This window comes from Hemicordylus capensis, chromosome 2, assembly GCF_027244095.1.
Source record: "Hemicordylus capensis ecotype Gifberg chromosome 2, rHemCap1.1.pri, whole genome shotgun sequence".
NCBI classification, from domain to species: Eukaryota; Metazoa; Chordata; class Lepidosauria; order Squamata; family Cordylidae; genus Hemicordylus; species Hemicordylus capensis.
This window is the reverse complement of record NC_069658.1, coordinates 210,410,107-210,424,603: the sequence shown is the minus strand read 5'-3', so window position 1 is coordinate 210,424,603 and position 14,497 is coordinate 210,410,107. Positions and strand designations below refer to the sequence as shown.

The window sequence follows — 14,497 nt, the reverse complement described above, 5'->3', positions numbered from 1 at the left end:
CTGGAGAGAGAAAAGGAAGCGAGGTTTCTTTCTTCTTCTCTTTTTATGACTCGTATTATTATGTGGTGGGTAGGAATAAAATCCCCAAGCCTCAGCAGCAATATTGGAGGAAGGGGGGGGGATTCCTGGCAAGCCCTCCGCAGGGGCAGGCAGTTGGAAATCAAAGATGGCTTGGAGCATTTTCTCAGCAATAAGGTTTCTCCGTTTTAAAGGCAACCGGGTCAATTACTGGCTTACACAAAGCAGCGGCACAAGTGGAAGCAAACGTTGCAGCCCACACAGGCTGCATTGATGAGACCTTGCCCTTTCTCCCTCACCACACGCCTGGGGCCCACTCCCAGAATTCCTAAAAGGGACCATCTAAGCATGTAAAAAATGTCTTGTTGGGCCAGACCATCAAGCCCAGCACCTGGTTTCCAGCAGAGGACAGCCAGAGACCGCCAGGAAGCTCACAAGCTGGGTGTGGAGGCAGCAGCCCTCGCCTTGATTTTTGCTCCCATGGAGCTGATGTTCAGAGGTAGACTGCCTCTGGCTTGGAGGTTTCATTCAGAGGTGCACTTGGGTAATTTTGGAGCCTGAACCTAAAGGCCTTTGGATCCCACCACACCACACACACACTGGAGCCCCCCCTCCTGCTGCAAGTTAAGCATCCTCCACCTACACACACACAGAGAGAGAGTATTTTTAACACATGGGCGATTTATTTATTTATTTATTTATTTATTTATTTATTTATCAATCAGATTTGTACACACACACACACACCCCAAAAAAATTCATCTCTGGGCGGTTAACAATAGCATAAGACAAGTTAAAATATATACAAAAACTTAAAACAATTTAACAATTTAAAAATCCCCTACAAATTAAAACCTGAAAAAGCTCGGGTGAAGAGGTGGGTTTTCAAATGCTTTTTAAACATTGTCAGAGATGGGGAGGGTCGTATCTCAGTAGGGAGCGCATTCCACAGTCTTGGGGCGGCAACTGAGAAAGCCCGTCCCCCATGTGGCCACCAACCGAGCTGGCGGCAACTGGAGATGGATCTCTCCGGACGACCTTAATGGGTGGTGGGGCTCATAATGAAGAATTTATGCAAATATGCAGTAACAGCAACATTTCAACATGCAACTTAACATATCCCCGTCCCACATTTTTCTTTCCCCATCCCCCTCTCTGTCTCTAAAGCACCCGGCACAGACACAGCACAGACCAGCAGCAAACACACCACCCAGGACACTCTCAAGAGGACTTGGGAGGGGGGCAGGGGGTGTGGAGGCCCTGGACTTTGGCCCGGAAGTCCAGGGCTAAGAACGCCACTGGTTCCATTTAGCTGTGCTGATGGCTAGCGGTTGATCTCTCTTTCGAGATCTACTGCTTCCCCCAAAGCCTTTGCCAACTTTGCACCTTGCATCATTACTGCTACAAATATTTATATACCGCTCTTCAACCAAAGTTCTCAAAGCTATTGCTTCCTGCCTTGTTTGGGGTTATCTGGCTGTCCTCTGTTGGAAACAGAATGCTGGGGCAGACATAATGTGGTCTGATCTAGTCGGGCTCGTATGGATCTGATCCAGGTTCTCACCTGGCTGTGTCAAGCCACTGATTTTGGGTTCCTCAGTCAGAGATGCTCAGTGTCGGATCAAGATTCCTCAATTTACACAGAAAAATAAGTAATACATAGATCAGATGGCTCCCTGTCCCCAAAGGGCTCACAGTCTAAAAAGAAACAAAAGGCAGATACCAGCAACAGCCACTGGAGGGATGCTATGCTGGAGTTGGAGAGGGCCAGTAGAGGTGTTTGCTCCATTGCACACTGCTGGAGTGGTGTGAGCATTTAGCGCACTATGTACATTCTGATAGGCTTGCTGTGTTAGCAGAAGGTCCTAGCTCCGAGGTCCCAGCATCTGTAGTTAGCAGAATCTCAGGAACCAGTTGATGGGGAAGACTGCTCTCTGCCCAGGACCTTGGAATGCTGCTGTCAGTCAGAGTATATAACACTGGGCAAGATGGCCCAAGGGTCAGACTCAGTAGGTGGCAGCACTTGGAAGGATCTCTGGAAAGCCTTCTGTCTCTGAGACTTCAGAGAGCTGCTGCCAGCCAGAGCATGTCGTTCTGGGGCAGACGGATCTAGGGTCTGATTCAGTCTGCTGCTAAGAGAGGCTCGTATATCAGGGAAGAGCCGTACCTTGGCAGCAGAGGAGGGGTTTTGCATGTTGGAAGGTCCAAGGCTGAATCTCCAGCAGCATTTCCTGTGCTCTGAAATGTTCCTTCCTGCCTCGGCCGGTCAGATGAGCCAGCACTCGTCCAGCTGGGCCAATGATCTCGCTAGACATCAGGCACTTTCATGGGGGCATATGGTTTCATACCAACCCAAAGCTGTTGTGGGGGAGGCCTCTGACTCAGCGGTACGGCAAATGGCTTTGCATGCAGAAGGTCCCAGATTCAGTTTCTGGCATCGCCAGTTAAAAAGCAACAAAAAGATGGGAAAGGGTGAGAACCTTCTGCCAGCCAGAGCAGATAATACTGGCCTTGATGGGCCAATAGTCAGACTCTAGCAGGCAGCTGCCTGTGCTCAGGCACATCAGCACATAGGTTGCATGCAAAAAAAAATCCAGGAGAAAATCCATTTCTCTAAGACCTGGAGAGAGATACTGCTGGCATGAGCAGGCAACCCTGGCTGAGAAGAAAAGGTCCTGGGGAAAGTCTCTCTGACTGATCTGGAGAGAGATGCTGCCAATCCGAGCTGGCAATCCTGGGCGAGAAGATCAATGGTTTTGTGTCTGGTAAGAGAGACCAAATCATCGATCCAAGAAGCCTCCTGACTTATCTGAGAAGGGAAATTTCCCTGCAATTTCCTGGGACCCTGGTTGGAGGCCATGATTGGAGGAGTGGCAAATGGAGGCGATTTAGGGGTTGCATAACGAATGGAATCTGGAGCGGAGGGTTCTAATGCAGGAAAGCCAGAAAGGACATCTTAACATGGCGGGCTTCTTTGCAGCTGCGTTCGGCGTCATTAGCAGGTATAATCGGCAGCGGATCCCTTGTGCTCCGGAGTCTTATTAGCAGCTCAGTTCTTGTTACCTGCGTAGCTATTCCTTCAGAAAGTGTCAGAACGGAACTGTTTTCCCCCAGCTGCCACTCTGTAGGCATCTATATTTAGTGGATGAGCTTGCTGCACTCCACCCAGCCTTCACTTTCATTCCCGTGCTCTCTTTTTAATGATGAGGATCACGACAGCCGTTCCGACAGCAACTTAGCAATATGTGCATTTTAAAAAAAATTAAGCCTCTGCCTCTGAAGTTGTAGAGAGAGGGGGAGAAGAGAGAAAGCAAGAGCTGTTGCTTCCTGCTCTGTTTGTGGACTTCCTGGGGTTATCTGGCTGTCCCCTGTTGGAAACAGAATGTTGGGGCAGACATAATGTGGTCTGATCTAGTCAGGCTCGTATGGGTTTGATCCAGGTTCTCACCTGGCTGTGTCGAGCCACTGAATTTGGGTTCCTCAGTCAGAGATGCTCGTTGTCGGATCAAGATTCCTCACATCTGCCCTGAGCAAGGGGTTGAATTAGAAGGCCTCCAAGGTCTCTTCCAGATTTAAGGTTCTATTATGGAGATCCTTGTCTACAGTCCATCTCTTTTCATGGGGGAAAGAGCATGTCGCAAATGCAAGACGAGATTACGCATCTCCCTGGTTATGCTGTCCAGCATTCTTCAGTAGAGTAGCAAGCAGAAATAGGAATTCTCTGGTCACAGGATGCAATAATTTGTTCATGGTGGGGGAGGCAGTAACTTGTATTTCCCACAAAAGACTCACCAACGGTGACATCAGCACCATGGACAGAGTCTCTTTCTCTCGCATAATATACAACAGCCTCTCTGCCACCTGCCAGCAAGGTTCAGGGCTGTTTCCAGGCCTAACTTGGGTCCGCAGTCAGTTCCATGTGATGCTGCAGGCCATTGGTTCATCTGTCTTTCTATTGTCTACCCAGATCGGCAGCAGTTTCCAAGGTTTCTTTCTCCGCTTTGCTCCCAGAGATCCTTTTAAATGATGGTGCTAGGGATTGAACTTGGGACTTTCTGTGTGCACAGCAGGAGCTCTGCCACTGAGCTACCGATGCTTCTGATAAATATGAGTCCCAGAACATTGGTCCATCTAGCTCTGTACAGTCTCATCTGATCAGATCCAAGCTTTGAAGATCAATACTTTTTATGGCTCTCTTCCCCACAAGCCTTTTCACTGAACTAAACCTGGTACCTTTTGCATGCCAAGCAGGGTCTCTGCCACTGAGCAATATCCCCTCCCCTAAAAACTCTACTCCCCCTCCACTGATTGGGAACAGCAATTTTGCATTTAAATGGCTGCAAGAACACACAGAAATGCAGACCTGCTGCTTTCTAAACTGCCCTTTCCTTGGGAGGGTGGAGTGGCTTTACTGTGTCAGAGTGCACTTTTTAAACATGTAAATTTTACTAGAGGATTGGTCTCACCGTGGCTAGTAGTCATGACAGGCAGAGCCTCCATGTTCAGGGGCAGTCTATCTGAGGCCGGCCGAGATTCAGCAGGGCCCAAAGAAAAGCTGTTGCCTCCATGCCTCCACCGACTGCTACTCATATTTATATGCTGCTTTTCAACACAAGTTGCCAAAGCAGTTTACATAGAAAAATGAAAAACAAATGAGCTGGCTCGCTGAACTCAAATGGCTCAAAATCTAAAAAGACACCTAAGGCAGACACCAGCAACAGCCACTGGGAGGATGCTGTGCTGGGGTTGGACAGGGCCAGTTGCTCTCCCCTTGCTAAGTATATGTATTTGTTATTTGTTTATTACATTTATAGACTGTTCCAGCCAAAGGCTGTGGGCAGCGCATCTCTCTCTATCTCTAATACAATAAGGTTGTACGTGGCAAACCCCGCACCTGCCACAGCTGCAACCAATGAGAACATGGGCCTGTGCCTGGAGGAGGGGAAACAGATTGGAAGCAGCCATGGCGGGCAGACAGGTTTTGATGTGCGCATGCGTGAGCATTGATGTGCACATGCGTGAGTGAGAGAGAAGCTGGGCAAGCAGAGGAGGTAAAGGCCAGGCTAGCGGAGGGGAAAGCTGAGCGGGGGGGGAGGGCAGGGAAGGCCAGGTGAGCAGGGGGAAGGCCGAGGGCTTTCCATCAACCCACCAAGTCTCAGACCTTTGGGAGGCAAGAGGAAGGCACAAGTAAGGAGGTTTCGCTGCCTCCACTGCCATCCCCGATGGCAGGCGGGAGGGAGTGGGGGGGAGGGTGAGAGGCAGGGAGAACTAGGGTGCAGATGTTCTGCGCCAGGTTCAGCTAGTATAAGAGAACCACCCTTTTAAATATGCCTCTTTGCTCAGTTAGCAGGCCTCCAGCTGTCCCCTGTTGGAAACAGGATGCTGGGCTAGCAGGTCTTTTTGTAGGTGTCTCTATTCAGTCGTTTCTTTTTGCAAAAGGGCTCCTGGGGGGCTGGCCATTGTGAATCAGGACTGGCTTTCTTCCTCTCCGTGCCTTTATTCTCCCTCCTCCCATTAAAAAGAAGCAGAAGCAGCCCAAACCCCAAAATTCAGTATCGCTCAAGGTTAGCACACTGCGACGTGTGAATAGGAACAACCCGCCCGTGCCAATTTGTAAGCTGAGCAGAGGGCTGAAATGGATTCGGCCCCTAATCCACTCAGCTGCCAGGCTTTCAAGAATCCAACCGGTGGGTTCTAATGTTTGGCCTTTAAATAAAAGATGGGGGTGTTTACTCACCCAGGTTAGCACTCGACATTCATCTCTCAATAAGCAGAAGCCAGCATCGATGGCTGGCACATGTGAACCGCTCCTCCTGGGGTGCTTCTGAAATCCTCTGCGTGCCAATTTCACCCAGGATTCTGGAGGTCTGGAACCCCTGCCCTCTCTTAGTGGCATTTGCAATCCTCTGTTGGGGCTTTGTATCCCCCCCCCAAAATAAATCTTGCGTTTATGAAGTATGCATGTGCAATTTGCCACAACTCTCTGTCTGCTTGGTTCCTTTCTGTCTTTTCCGTTCCTCTCCATTTCCAGTGAGCCACCTTCACATTGAGAAAACACCTGTGGAAAGGCAATCTCGGTGCAATTGAACATACGGTTGTATCGAGGCTGTATCAACAAGGCACTAATAAACTGAAGGCTATGCATTCTCAAATTCCCAAAGAAATTATCCCAGTTAAACAGGAATTAAGGAAAAGTGGGATGCACATGCTCAGCAAACTTGCAGAACAAACAGAGGATGGGACATCTCTATGGAAAGTGCCGATTGGCTAGTGCCTGGGAGGTGGTGTCGGTAAGACACGGCACAAAAATTCTTGACGTGCTCACCTCAGAATTGCTTCTTTGCAATGTTTTAGGAACATAGGAAGCTGCCTTATGCCGTGTCAGACCCTTGATCCATCTAGCTCACTATCGTCTACACAATAGTGGCAATAGCTTCTCCAAGGCTGCAGGCAGGACTCTCTTTCAGCCCCATCTGGAGATGCTGCCAGAGGGGGAACTTGGAACCTTCTGCATGCAAGCAGGCAGATGCTCTTCCCAGAGCGGCCCCATCCCCGAAGAGGAATATCTGACAGTGCTCACACATGTAGACACCGATCCGAATGCAAACCAGGGTGGACACTGCTTAGCAAAGGGGGCAGTTCTACCACCAGACCAGCTCTTTTCCCCATGCACTTATCCTGGTAATGCAAGCATGTTGTGGTGAACTAGGCATGCTCCAATTTTGTAATCAATTTTGGGAATTCTCCTGGTTGAACTGGGATTGAAGCAGAGAAACATGATACAGAGTGGATTTCTGGAAGCATACAGGGATATCAGATTGTCCTAATTAGCAGTGCTACTGAGCCACTGTGGTCCTTTTGGGGTGGATTTTTGGTAGTCACAGATGAGAATGAATCTTAGAATACCCACTGTGGTTTCATTGACCTGGCTTCCACTGTGGGGCAGTCTGGATTTTGAAAGGTTAGGGTTAGGCTCAGGTTTAGTAAAGAACAGGATACTTTTTGAGATGCCAGTAGATCATCAACAGGGAGCTGAACAGAAATCTTGTTCAGCTCAAGATGTTACAGTAAAATTTGGAAGGCATGTTCAGGACACCATTCTATGCCTCAAGTTTGAAAAAGAACTTTCCTTTTCGAGGAGGAGAGATGTAGAGTCCCTGAGATATGACAAGCAAGCCCTCTTCAATGGCAACGTCTTGCAGTCTAGCAGTACAGGCATCTTTAGAAAAGGCGGAGAAGAAAGAACCCCCGGGAGAGCACAAGAGCGGTTTCCTTCTCAGCTCATCAATGCTAATTATTTGTGATCGAAGAGCATCACAGTCGTCTCCTTTCCTGTGAGGAAAGTCAGAATTAGCATTTCAATGGGGAAGATCTAGCCACTCAAGAGCGTGATAATGTCACACGCATTATTCTCCCCTTAGGGAATTAGGAGGCGGGTGGGGGAAGGGAGAGGAACATTTTATTTCTGGGAATATTTGCACCCTCCTTTGTTCAAAGCGACTGGTGCTCAAGGAAGCTTTCACTTAAAATGGTGAAATATGAGATCAGTAGCAAACAATCAATCAGGGAGAGGAGAGCTGGTCTGGTGGTTGCAAGCATGACTTGCCCCCTTAGCTAAGCAGGGTCTGCCCTGGTTGCATATGAATGGGAGACTAGAAGTGTGAGCACTGGAAGTGATTCCCCTCAGGGGATGGAGCCACTCTGCGAAGAACAGGTTTGAGGTTCATAAGAACATAAGAACAGCCCTGCTGGATCAGGCCCACGGCCGATCTAGTCCAGCATCCTGTTTCACACAGTGGTCCACCAGATGCTGCCAGAAGCCACAGGCAGGACTTGAAAGGGGCATGCCCTCTCTCCTGCTGTTACTCCCCTGCAACTGGTACTCAGAGGCACCCTGCCCTTGAGGCTGGAGGTGGCCCACAGCCCTCTGACTAGTAGCCGTTGATAGACTTCTCCTCCATGAAGTCATCCAAACCCCTCTTAAAGCCATCCAGGTTGTTGGCTGTCACCATATCCTGTGGCAGAGAGTTCCACAAGTGGATCATGTGTTGTGTTCCTTCCCTGGCTTCTCCAAGATAGGACAAGATTTTTTTTTTTTTTAATAGGACAAGATTTTTTTATTGAACCAACAATCTACCAAAGCATACAGTACGTTGCCAAAGCACAATTATATACAAAGTAGTTGTTTGTACATCATATATCTACAAAGACTTACACACAAGGATTTGGAAACCCACAGGGTTATAAAGTATATGCAGGCAGTACTGTAACTTGAGGATGGGAGATTTCAAGGCACATCAGGTAATGCGGGGGGGGGGGGTTACGTCCAACGTCCACTTCCACCATTTGTCCCATTGCTGTTTAGAAGAGATACTCTTGTCTTTTTGCACATAACCATACAAACTTTTCCAGAAGAGATTTACTGTCTCATCTGCGTGAACCTCTTGGTCGCGTCTTCCCTCCCTATTCCTATGCAGGAGCATTGCATAGATGACATACAGGTTTACTAACCTGATTACGAGGAGGGGAATATTTCCAATTCCCTAGTATGGGGGCACCCGTTCCGTCCCGTTTCCTTGAAGGTTTCTTTCTGGGACCTCGAAAAGAGGTTCTATCGCTCAAACCCGAGGTTAGGGCTGAGAGAGATTCCTGCCTGCAACCTTGGAGAAGCTGCTGCCAGTCTGTGAAGACAATACTGAGCTAGATAGACCAATGGTCTGACCCAGTATATGGCAGTTTCCTATGTTCCTAATCACTGATGAACATCAGAACATCCCTGCTGGAAGAAGAAGGCCCATCTAGTCCAGCATCCTGTTTCACACAATGGCCCACCAGATGTCTCTGAGAAGCCCATAGGCAAGATGTCTGTGCATGCCCTCTCTCCTGCTGTTGCTCCCCTGCTTCTGGGTTTCATGGAAACATCTGGTGGCCCACTGTGGGAGGCAGGCTGCTGGACTAGATGGGCCCCCTTTGATCTGGTCCATCAGGGCACACCTTTTAGCTAAAGTGGAACTGCCATGCTCAGGTACAGTCTACCCCTAAACACTAGCCCCTAGGAATCGATGGCAGGAAAGGCTGTGGTCTTTCTGTCCTCATCCTGATGACAATTGGAAGCAGAGTTGATGGATGGATAGTCTGGGACAACAGAGCTCTTCTGATCATAACTAAATGGAGCCTCCATGGTTCCTCTCCATGGCCGCTCCGTGGCTGCTCCGCCAAGGAGAGGAGAGCTGGTCTTGTGGTAGCAAGCATGACTTGTCTCCATAGCTAAGCAGGGTCTGCCCTGGTTGCATCTGAATGGGAGACTTGATGTGTGAGCACTGCAAGAGATTCCCCTCAGGGGATGGAGCCGCTCTGGGAAGAGCAGAAGGTTTCAAGTTGCCTCTCTGGCAGCATCTCCAAGATAGGGCTGAGAGAGATTCCTGCCTGCAACCTTGGAGAAGCTGCTGCCCGTCTGTGAAGACAATCCTGAGCGAGATAGACCAAGGGTCTGACTCAGTATATGGCAGCTTCCTATGTTCCTAACTTATTATTTAATTATTTATTAATTATTTGACTTTATTTTGAAGTTCAGTCTCCTTTCCATAGAAAAGGCCAATCTCAAAATGCCTATTTAAGCATTTATGAGTTCCAATTTTTGGAATACATAAGAACACATAAGAGTACATTAAAACAATTTTTGGAATACATAAGCTGCTTTCTACCAAGTCAGCCCCTTGGCCCCTCTAGCTCAGCATTGTAAACCCAGACTGGCAGCGGCTTCTCCAATGTTGCAGGCAGGAGCCTTAGCCCTACCTTGGGGATGCTGCCAGGGAGGGAACGTGGAACCTTCTGCATGCAAGCATGCAGATGCTCTTCCCTGAACGGCCCCATCCCCTAAGGGGAAAATCTTACAGTGCTCACACATGGAGTCTCCCATCCAAATGCAAACCAGGGTGGACCCTGCTTAGCATAGGGGACCATTCATTATTCCAACCACAAGACCAGCTCTCTTCCAATTCATGGGCGCTGTATGTCCCTGCAGCATTTGGGGGCGGGGGCTTCAGATGAGATTCCTGCATTCTGCTCTCCCCCCAAAGAACCTCCCCCATACTATGATTCTCCTGTTATTAACCAGGCGCCCGACGCAAGAGCAAATTTGTCTCCCTCGCCAAAGAGAGGGAGCCCTCCCCTCCCCACGACTGGTGGCCTCTTGTAACCCGGCAGCTGCTACAAATGGGGAACCCCCCGCTGAGATCTGGCTCTGTTTGAACATTACTCAAAGGGAGCCACCAGGTAGCCCCCCCACCGGGCGCCCTCGAAATGCATTCGGCTTCTGAGTGCCAGCCGTGTGCAGCTTTGAACTCGCTGCCTGCCAGCAGGTAACGGCGGCGACGTCGGATTCGAGAAGAGGCTGAAGGGCCTTTTAGGAGGGAGGCTTTGGATGGCGAGAACCTTGCATAGACTTGAAAGGGTTTTGCTTTTTGCTTTTTTTGGTCCTCTCTCTCCAGTGTGGAGGATGATGCTTTCGACAGGATTAAGAACTTAAGAACAGCCCAGCTGGATCAAGCCCATCCAGTCCAGCATCCGGTTTCACACAGTGGCCCATCAGATGCCACTGCAAAGCCCAAAGGCAAGAAGTGAGGAACATAGGAACATAGGAAGCTGCCATATGCTGAGTCAGAACATTGGTCTATCTAGCTCAGTATTGTCTTCACAGACTGGCAGCGGCTTCTCCGAGGTTGCAGGCAGGAATCTCTCTCAGCCCGATCTTGGAGATGCTGCCAGGGAAGGAACTTGGAGCCTAGATGCTCTTCCCAGAGCGGCTCCATCCCCTGAGGGGAATATCTTCCAGTGCTCACACTTCTAGTCTCCCTTTCATATGCAACCAGGGCAGATCCTGCTTAGGTTAAGGGGACAAGTCATGCTTGCTACCACCAGACCAGCTCTCTTCCCAAAGGCTTGCCCTCTCTCCTGCTGTTGCTCCCCTGCAACTGGGATTCAGAGGCATTGTGCCTCTGAGGCTGGAGGTGGCCTATAGCCACCAGCCATTGATAGCCCAGTCCTCCATGAATTAATCTAAGCTGCTTTTAAAGCCATCCAAGCTAGTGGCCATCACCACATCCTGTAGCAGAGAATTCCATAGAGGTGGCCTAGAGCCTTCAGACTAGTAGCCATGGATAATACTAAGACATGCCCTCCATGAATGTATCTAAATCCCTCGTAAACCCATCCAGGCTGTTGGCTGACACCACATCTTGTGGCAGAGAATCCCATAGGTTAATAGTGAGCTTATTCTCTCATCATCACTCTGAGGCACCCAGAGAACAATTTGTTATGGGGCGTCTAACAAATAAAGTTTATTAATAATGATGATGATGATGATGATGATTGATGATGTGTTGTGTGACTTTCAACGAGCTGTCTACCACGATCCTAAGATCCCTCTCCTGGTCAGTCACTGACAGCTCAGATCCCATCAGCGTACATGTGAACTTGTGGTTCTTTGTCCCAATATGCATCACTTTACACTTGTTAATAATGAACCACATTTGCCATTTTGTTTCCCACTCCCCCAGTTTGGAGAGATTCTTTTGGAGCTCCTCGCAATCTTTTTTGATTTAACTGGACTAAATAGTTTGGTGTCATCTGCAAATCTAGTCCTTGGCTGCTTACCCCCAACTTCTTGATCATTTATTAACAAGTTAAAGAGCACTGGTCCCAGTACAGATCCCTGGGGGACTCCACTTCTTACTTCCCTCCATTGTGAAAACTGTCCATTTATACCTTCCCTCTGTTCCCTTTCCTTCAACCAGTTACCAATCCACACATGAACCTGTCCCCTTATCCCATGACTGCTAAGTTTTCTCAAGAGCCTTTGATGAGGAACTTTGTTGAAAGCTTTTTGGAAGTCCAAGTATATACTATGTCAACTGAATCACCCTTATCCACATGCCTGTTGACACTCTCAAAGAACTCCAAAAGGTTAGTGACACAGGACATACCCTTGAAGAAGCCATGCTGGTTTTTCTTCAGTAGGTCCTGTTCTTCTATAAGCTTAATTTGTCCTTAGGTACACTTTCCATCAATTTACCAGCACAGAAGTTAAGCTAACTGACCTGTAATTTCCCGGATCGCCCCTGGATCCGTTTTTGAACATTAGCTACTTTCCAGAGCCTGATTGTAGGGACAAATTACATATTTTTGCTAGGAGATCACCAATTTCACATTTTAGTTCCTTCAGAACTCTTGGGTGGATGCCATCTGACCCTGGTGATTTGTTAAATTTTAATTTTTTCAGACAGTTGAGAATGTCACCTCTCGTCACCTCTATCTGACTCAGTTCTTTAGCCTCTGTCACTGTGAAACTCAGTACATGCTCAGGTATATGCTCGGTATCCTCTTCATGAAGACAGATGCAAAGAACTCATTCAACATCTCTGTAATTTCCGTATCCTCCTTAATAATCTCTTTTATGCCCTCATCATCTAAGGGTCCAGCCACCTCCCTGGCCGCTTTCCTGTTTCTGATGTATTTCAATATGTTTTTGTTATCCCCCTTGATGCTTTTAGATATATGTTCCTCACACTCTCTTTTCACTTCCCTTATTGTCTCCTCCAATTTCTTTTGCCATAGAAGGATTATGCTGGTGCATGCCAGAGACAGAGCTTTGGTAGTGATTTCTTCCAAATGGATAGATGGGGATCAAAGGTTCTTCAAAGAGGGGGTCTGCAGGTCTGTGTTTAAATGCAAGTCCTGGAATCTGTTTTAAGTGCCCCAGATTAGATGAATGGATAGATTAGCTAAAAATGGTGCTTCTGAGTTAGTCAGGCAGTGAATTTCTAGACATATAATTTTTCACATTAGTGTCTTGCAAAAACTGCTTAAGATAAGTATGATCGTGGAAGAGGCATTTCCATGACTCTTGCACACACAGGAGGGAATGCCTCTTCTAGGATGAAGCATTCCCCCCTCTCTCATTCATTCATTTACACACACACAAATAATAAAATCATGTAATGTTAGAGTGGGAAGGGAGCTTGGAGGTCTTCTAGACCAACCCCCTGCTCAGTGCAGGAAACTGCTACAGCTTTCCTTTGACAACGTGAAGAGATGAAACATGTCTCCTTCTCCCTCTCTCTGTCTCTGTCTCTGTCTCTCTGTCTCTGTCTCTCTCTCTCTCTCTCTCTCTCTCTCTCATATGCCTTTTCCATGATGAGACATTCCCTTTCTCTTTGGCTCACACAGTAAGAATACCATTTCTAACTTGAAAGATTCTCCCTTCCCTCCCTCATGCACACACACACTGGCATGCCTCTTCCAAAATGAGGCATTCCACCTTCTCTCCCCACCCAGGAGGGAATGCCTCTTCTACACTGAGGCATTCCCACTTCTCTCTTGCTTAAACAGGAGGGAATTGCTCTTCCAAGACAATACCTGTTACATAGAACAAAGATGGTATACTTGTTATGTTATTTCTCTTTTCTTTTTCGCTTTGTGGAAGTTATTTTTGCTTTAGTAGATTAATGACAACTGACCCAAACTCATGCAATTAAGTCACCAAATGTTCTTGTTCTTGTCAAGCCTTAACATGTAGGTGTATGTTTTTATTTATTTAATTACAATATTTATATCCTACACTTTCCATTGGTTGCATCAATAGCTATGTGACAGAAAAGAGAGGTCCCAACTTTCCTTCACACTTTATCGTAACCAAGAAACTGAAGCTTTTGCTACCCGGTGTGTGTGTGTGGGGGGGGGGGATATCAGCTATGCAGATAAGGGCCAATTTGATTCTCTGTTCCTGCCATATTTCATGTCTGCAAGATAAATGGAGCAGGGTCAAATCTGGGACAAAATGCTGTCTGATTGGCCACTGTTGGACCAGATGAGATGTATTCTTGGGTTAAATTTCTGGAAATCAGCTGTTTGTTCCAGCTTGTCTTGGATTATTTTCAATGCACTCGGAGACTGATGCCTCTGGGGACAATGTCAGGATTCCCAGCTGCCTTCTTGGCACATTGGCAGGTGTCATACTGGCATGAAGGAATTGGCGGCATGGTCACTGAGCATGCGGCTCCAACAGCAATGGGCAGGGATGGTGATTGGCAGCTCCAAGGGACCGTTTTGTGTTTTTTCATTGCAGGTCAAGGATGGTTCACGTAATGGGGGATGTCAGCTGTTGGATCCTGCTTGGATTTCTCCTCCTGCCCATCTCCATCCTGGGTAAGTAGTGGGGATGTGCATGATTGACTTGTGGAACTCCTCACCACAAGATGTAGTGATAGCCATTAGCTTAAAGGGCGCTGTTGCATTTTTTAAAAAAAAGATTAGAAGACTCCATAACAGAGAGGTCTGCTGTCAGCTGTGATGGTGAAATTGAGCCTCTGTGTTCATGAGTAGTCTGCCTCTGGTGAGTACTAGATGCCGAGGGACAGAAACCTTTCCTGCTCCATAAATTGGGGCTTCTTTGAACCCAAAGCTTAGCTCCTAGATCTGT

General features: G+C 47.9%; 1 protein-coding gene across 2 annotated transcripts in view; it reads left to right on the top strand.

Annotated features, from left to right (window-relative positions):
• NCAN (neurocan) overlaps positions 1-14,497 on the top strand; it is an 80,799-nt gene that overhangs the window by 16,225 nt on the left and 50,077 nt on the right. For both annotated transcript variants that reach the window (XM_053296082.1, XM_053296083.1), the window contains exon 2: positions 14,144-14,223. In XM_053296082.1, coding sequence (XP_053152057.1) covers positions 14,151-14,223 — 73 coding nt within the window. In that variant the 5' untranslated portion in view covers positions 14,144-14,150. The remainder of the gene's footprint in view (positions 1-14,143; positions 14,224-14,497) is intronic.